This window comes from Galeopterus variegatus, unplaced genomic scaffold (assembly GCF_000696425.1).
Source record: "Galeopterus variegatus unplaced genomic scaffold, G_variegatus-3.0.2 Scaffold2242, whole genome shotgun sequence".
Classification (NCBI taxonomy): Eukaryota; Metazoa; Chordata; class Mammalia; order Dermoptera; family Cynocephalidae; genus Galeopterus; species Galeopterus variegatus.
Window position 1 is genome coordinate 192663 of NW_007728353.1, and position 778 is coordinate 193440.

General features: G+C 57.6%; 1 protein-coding gene across 1 annotated transcript in view; it reads right to left on the reverse strand.

Annotated features, from left to right (window-relative positions):
• Positions 1–778, reverse strand: part of CACNA1S (calcium channel, voltage-dependent, L type, alpha 1S subunit) — a 71567-nt gene that overhangs the window by 39381 nt on the left and 31408 nt on the right. The window contains exon 11 of the mRNA XM_008581052.1: positions 295–520. Within this exon, the coding sequence (XP_008579274.1) occupies positions 295–520 (226 nt within the window). The remainder of the gene's footprint in view (positions 1–294; positions 521–778) is intronic.

The window sequence follows — 778 nt, forward strand, 5'->3', positions numbered from 1 at the left end:
CCCCCTTTCCTCCTTCCCTCTCCCATCTCTCCTGTCCTCTCTCTCCTCTCTCTTTCCCCTTCCCTTCCATAGATGATCATGGTAAGAAAAAAGTGGAGAAATGAGTTCAAAAGCGGGGCAGCGAGTTCTCTTCCCCAGAGGGAGGTTGTTTCAACGAGGGTGGGGAAGGGGCCTGGGCAAGGGGCCGCCCGTGAACTTGCGTGGACCCCAGGCCACGGGAAATGACATGAGTGCAGACCAGACCAGGCCGCGGCGTCCTCCTGGGGGTCGGGGTCCCCGCCCGCCCGCGCTCACTTGGTGATCTTGAAGATCCTGAGGAGGCGGATGCAGCGGAGCACGGAGATGCCCAGGGGCGACATGGCGCCCGACTCCACCAGCAGGATCTCCAGGAGGCCGCTGCACACCACGAAGCAGTCGAAGCGGTTGAAGATGGACATGAAGTACTGGCGCAGGCCCAGCCCGTACATCTTCATCAGCATCTCGACGGTGAAGAGGCCCAGCAGCACACGGTTGGCAACGTCTGCGGGGTGGGCAGCACCACCTCAGCGCCCTCCTTCCCTTCTCCTGCCTCCAGGCCTTTGCCGTGGCTATGCCTCCACCCACCGCACCCTCGCCATGTCTCCAAGGCATGCTCCTCCAGAATCCAGTAAAACCTAGTGAGTTTTGCCCATTGAAGGAACACTAATCTGGATTCCTAGCAAGCTAAATATACCATATTTAACAGGAAGAGAGTATTATTACTTTCAATTTTACTTAAGATCATTAAGCTCTGCCACCC